Source organism: Nicotiana tabacum, chromosome 9, assembly GCF_000715075.1.
Source record: "Nicotiana tabacum cultivar K326 chromosome 9, ASM71507v2, whole genome shotgun sequence".
Taxonomy (NCBI): domain Eukaryota; kingdom Viridiplantae; phylum Streptophyta; class Magnoliopsida; order Solanales; family Solanaceae; genus Nicotiana; species Nicotiana tabacum.
In genome coordinates, this window is record NC_134088.1 from 100,858,883 (window position 1) to 100,864,911 (window position 6,029).

Here is a 6,029-nt window from a genome sequence, read left to right on the forward strand (position 1 = left end):
TGAGGATGTTGCACATTCACATAACATACCGGCAGTCAAGCTCCTAACTGCTACTGCAACTTTTATATCATACTTTTTCCATTCGTACATAAAACAAGAAGTAGAACTCCCATTTCCAACGATTTATTTGTGCGAAATTGAGCATAAAAAAATCGATAAAATGATGAATATGCTCGAAAGCAATAGAGGCTAAATACATCGATTACCTACGGACTATAAATTGTTACATGAAGGTTATTCCAGTTGGCTCTCTAGTCCAAGACCGAGAAATAAATGAAGACGACGAAGATGTGGAACTTATTGATTGGCTAGGAAAGAAAAATGAGCATTCAACTGTATTTGTTTCCTTTGGAAGTGATGAGTATTTTTTGAGTGAGGAAGAGTTGGAAGAGATAGCTTTTGGATTGGAGTATAGCAATGTTAATTTTATATGGGTTGTAAGGTTTCCAAAGGGAGGATAATTAGTAGTTAATAATCTTGAAGAAGCGTTACCACAAGGTTTTCTTGAAAGAATTGGAGAAAGGGGAAGGGTTGTGTGGATGGATGGGCACCACAACAAAGAATTCTCAGCCATTCGAGTATTGGCGGATTTGTAAGTCATTGTGGATTTAATTCTGTAATGGAAAGTATTGATTTTGGCGTTCCGATTATAGCCATGCCCATGCACCTTGATCAGACAATAAATGCTAGGTTGATGGTTGAACTTGGTGTGGCGGTGGAGATTGTTAGAGATGACGAAGGGAAAGTTCACAGAGAAGAAGTAGCACAAGTTGTTAAAAGTGTAATTGGTAATGAAAGAGGGGACATTTTGAGAATGAGAGTAAGAGACATCAGTGACAAGTCCAAGGCCGTAGGTGAGGAAGAGATAGATGCAACAATTTAAGAGCTAATACAGTTTTGCAAGAATAGTTAGTTATAACTGCAATAGTGTGATGTTGTAACTCAAACTAACCATAAATGCTTTGTTTATGTCCAGAATAAACATTAGGGGGTTCTCTATTATAATCTAGTAGTGATATCTCTAATGTAAGATTCTTCTAGTAAACACCGGTGTTTTAGTTAGTATTACCTATACGAATTTTCAATTTTTATTGTTTTTATCTTTTACTAGATCTGCTTAGATATCAAGATATTGTAAATCATTCGATATAAATTTATTTCCATGTGATTTTAAGCCAACCTCTTTCTCTTTTAACACATTCAAAAGTTATGTTGTCACATCTATCTAAGAACTAGTGTATTTAGTGGTGTACATAATACAACGACATTCTCTCATCTATATGATGCTTGCTACTTGCATCTTCTGAGAGATGTGATACTTATTTTTTATCCTATCTAATTTTGAATGAACACACATTCACTTTAACATTAACTTCCATACAACATTGTTGGTCTTATGGTTATTCTATAGAACTTGTTTTTTATTTTGGTGGGTATCTTCCTATTACATAATATTCTTATTCCTCCATTTCAACCGTCTTACTTTAATTAGTCTTATACGTAATATCTTTATCCATCATTTTATCCTCCTAGAACATTGACCTAGATATACTAAGCTTGTGTATCGCTCCATTTTAAAAAAAAATTGAACAAAGTTTAGAAGGCAATTAGTTGTCCTTCCTATCCAGCTCAACAAGCGACTGTTAGAATATGTGCCGCGGAAGCAAGCATAATAAATAGGTATCACATACATGTAAGCTAGACAATAAATTAATAACTGAGATTAGAAGCACTAACCTCTCAAAGCTTTTGCACAATTCGTTCACAAGGTAGGGATCCAAGACTACGATCTTCTACTATGATCCTAGTTAACTTCACAGGGAATACTCGTGTGAGCAAGTTTTGTTTCTCTGAAAAGTTAGTTTTTGGGTGAAACTTGTACTCTATATGTAGCACACGAATTAAGCAAAAAAAGTGTACAAGTCTACTAGGGTTGTAGAATCCTAGTCCAACTCCAAGTAGAGAACTTTTCTCCCAAGTCTGTTAAGTTTACTAGGTATAGAAGTGTCACGACCCTAATTTCCCTCCGTAGGATGTCGTGACGGCACCTAGTCTCTAAGACTAGGTAAGCCTAACACTTACTGAATTAATAGCAAAATTCAACCAACAACTGTTAAATATGAAATAGAAATATCTATACAAAACTTACAATCCCAAAACCGGTAGTACAAGTCATAAGCTCTACTGAGTTTGCTAGAAAATCCCTAAATACAACTGTTTTAGAATAGAAATAAATAGTACAAGTACAATATCAGAAGGTGACTCCGAGGCCTGCGAACGCGACAACAAGTTTACCTTGAGTCTCCACAACAAAATCCGAACAACTAGCTATTGATCAACCAACTCTGAAATACCTGGATCTGCACAAAAATGTGCAGAAAGCGTAGCATGAGTACACTACAGCGGTACCCAGTAAGTATCAAGACTAACCTCGGTGGAGTAGTGACGAGTGACAGTCAAGACACCTATTGGACTAAACAACCTAAACAAGTATAAATGTAGAACTAACAAGGGACAATGTCAATATAAAGCTAGGCATGTTGACAATAATAAAACAATGCTTGTAATAGAAAACTAAAGAAACAATTAGCAACGAGGCACACCAGGTAACAACGATGTAGAGTAAGCTGAATACAGTCTAAGTCCGGTGAGACCAAATAAAGAAAAATAAGTAATGATGTGTGGCTATAATTCCATAATTTTGTACATTAGGTGCCTTGCATTTTACATGATTTAATGATAAATTATACTTTATTTGCGTATAATGGAGTCTATTTTATGTGTAGGTGAATTGGAGATGAAAGTAGAGCAAAAGGGATACTTAAACGTTGAAAGTGTGCTCAAGAACAGTGAAAAGGAGAGACCTGGCAAGGCCAGCCAAAGGCCAGCTTAACCAGGCTTTAGCCTGGCGAGGCCATCCAAAAGCCAGGCTGAACCAGGCGTTAGGCTGGCGACGCCAGGCCTGGGGCCAGGTCCAATCCGAGTTTTGAAGGCTTATTTTGTCTCCTGGTTTGACTAGGACTTGACCTGCACGTTTAGGTCTTTTCCTACACATATAAATAGACCTAAAAATGCCACTTTGGGTAGACAGACCGAGATTGAACAGAGAGACCGGCATTAGACCGAGGATTCGACCTAAGGAGGAAATAACACACTAGGAGTAAGGCGGAGAATTCTTCTATGAGTTTTTCACTTCCTTCTTCCTATTTTCATTATTGGTTATGAATTCTAGTATTGTAGTTATGTATACTATTATGAATAACTAATTTGTTATCTAGGGTTTTGATGGAACCTATTAGAGGATGATTTTCTTGTTATGTTAATATAAATTTGCCGTAGTATTTTCTCTATTTGTTCAACTATATTATTCTTGTGGTTGATTGAAGGGCCCTCAATTATCTATGCCTATTTAGTATGTATTACTCGGGAGATAGTGCATATTTAGGTAGTTGTTGAACAACATCACTCCTAAACGTATATGAGGGATCAATACAGCGATTTAAAAGTGGGATTAGGGATAACGAAACCTTGGTGCGATCTGAGTGAGCTGTACTTAATGCCAACTAGCGTAATTCGGGAAAATATGTCTAGTAAATTATGGTAATTACTCGGGAGAGAGTTACAACAGTTAGAGTGCTCATGATCGGTATAGAAGACTTAGGCAAATTTATAACGTAGCGGAAAGGATTCCGACAAATGAGAAAATCATAACTCTAGACTTCCTTAGTCTTGTCTAAAATTTTATCCATGTTAGTTGATAATTTTACTACTTTATAATATTTGCTAGTTAATTAGTAGAAATAAAAATTAAATATTTATAACTAGAAAATTATTTGAACTTGTGTTTCTTTATAATATTGAACAACTGTAGCTAAGCCTTAGTTCTCTGTGGGATTCGACTTCGGACTTGTAAACCGGATTATATTTGCAACGACCGCTTAGTCCTTTTTATAAGGCATAGTTGGGCGTGATCAAGTAACAACTCAATAAGAACCACGACTTTCACACCAGATTTATTTAAGGATTTCCACGAGGTACCAAATTTCATAATCACAAATCACGGGTCCCAATTCATGACCCCTAATCACTTGGCATCTTGTGCCCACATTATAATTCATAACCGCATGGACGACTCACGTGCCAAGAGAGGGATAATATCTAATATCCGCATGGACCACTCACGCGCCAACAATAACAATGACTCATGACTGCACGGATAACTCACGTGCCAACGTAATAACTCTCACATCGAAGGCAAGTACACGGGAGTACATGTAAATGGTCAATAACATCAGGTTTCATCTTCTTAAACCGATATGGGTGATTTGTTTATGTTTATGCTTATGCAAGTGTTCTATCACAATTCAAGTTAATAAGTAAGAGTAGAGACAATGAATGACACATATGAAACGATCGCCCCAAAATGTACACGGTATAACTCACACAAGGTAGGCACACACCACTACATATATATCAACAATAACAATGCCCCCAAGCCATCATAAGTCATCACAAACCATTCCCCTATACAGCCCACCTTGTCTCGCCATGTGCGCAATAATAAAATAAATGCCCGCTTTGTCTTGCCGCACGTGCAAAATAATATTCCCACCTTGTCTCGCCACATACGCAAACCCACATATATAGCCTATCTTGTCATGCTACATATGCATATATAATTAATAACAACAGCACGGATAACTCATGTGCGAACACCCCGACAATCCTCATAACAATACCATGTGTGCCAAAATATAACAACACAATAAAATGACTTTTACAACATCTGCCCATATGCCATAATATTTCCTCAAAATAGTTTCAATACCACAACCCCGCATGGTCCTCAATTCAACAACACTGAGTACAACAACAACAATCATAACACGAGAATACGACAAGTAAATCAATACAAGAACTTCAGAACACAAAGAAACGGAAGAATGGGCTCACAAAGAAAGATACAACAGGGAATAATGGTCCCAACAAGGGAGAGATAATGTGTAACAATGATTCCACAAAAGTACAATTCGACGATAAGAGGGATAACATGAATCAATGACCCCAAATAAGAATACGCCAACAATGGAAGGGATAACAAACTTCAATTAAGGATAAGTAATTACGAAATATATAATAGTAATTTCAATTAAGGTTAAGCAATTACGAAAGATATAATGATAACTTCAATTAGGGTTAAGCAATTACAAAAGAGATAATATGACAATAAAAGAGGCAACAACTTCAGTTAAGGCACATAAGAGTTTAATTGGCAATAAGGGTAGAACATGAATCAATTAATTCCAAATAAGACACGTAAGGGTGGATTTAGTAAATGGAGGATTTAACATGACAAAACAACTTCATATCTAATGAATATAAGAACCTAGGAGCCCTAAACGGTCAAATTTCTATAATTAAGCCCGAGTACATACTCGCCACCTCGCGTACACGGCCTTCACATGACACAATTAGCACAAATGACTCAAATCCTAAAGGGTAGTTCCCCCACACAAAGTTAGATAAGATACTTACCTCAAAGAAGTTAGATCAATATTCAAATTAGCTTTTCCTTAACAAATTCACCTTCGCTCGGCTCAATCTAGTCAAAGACGACTTAAATACATCAAACAATGCAAGAGAAAATAATTTCAATTAACAAAGCTATGATCGTTATACATTTTCTAAAAGGTCAACAAAAGTCAACCCTTAAAAAAGTCAACCCCGGACCCGCCCGGTCAAAACTCGAGTTGAGGGGTAGATTTCGACTACTCATAGCCCTACGAGTTCAAATACATGATTTTTTTTCAAGTCGGAGTCCAATTCGACTCTCAAATCAAGAAATTTCATATTTTCAAAATTTAGACAAAATTCCCAAATTTTCACTTTGATTCTCACTATTTTGATGTTAAAACTCAAATATAATCATGAAATATACATAGAAATTGAACAAGGGCACTTACCCAACGATTGTAGATGAAATTTCTCTCTCAAAATCCTCCACTCTCGGACCTAGGGTTCAAAAATAT

At 36.4% G+C, this 6,029-nt stretch overlaps 1 protein-coding gene across 1 annotated transcript; it reads left to right on the forward strand.

Moving 5' to 3' along the window:
• Nucleotides 1-227: 227 nt before the first annotated feature.
• LOC142164384 (UDP-glucosyltransferase 29-like) lies at nt 228-883 on the forward strand. Its single transcript, XM_075222360.1, has 2 exons — nt 228-442; nt 628-883. The coding sequence occupies exons 1-2, from the start codon at nt 228-230 to the stop codon at nt 881-883; spliced, it is 471 nt and encodes a 156-aa protein (XP_075078461.1).
• The last annotated feature ends 5,146 nt before the right edge of the window (nt 884-6,029 follow it).

Bases quoted from the DNA above. Each gene is read 5' to 3' on its own strand.
- LOC142164384 (XM_075222360.1), top strand. From the start codon at position 228: ATGAAGGTTATTCCAGTTGGCTCTCTAGTCCAAGACCGAGAAATAAAT. The intron at 443-627 runs GTTTCCAAAGGG...TGTAATGGAAAG, and splicing joins AATTTTATATGGGTTGTAAG to TATTGATTTTGGCGTTCCGA.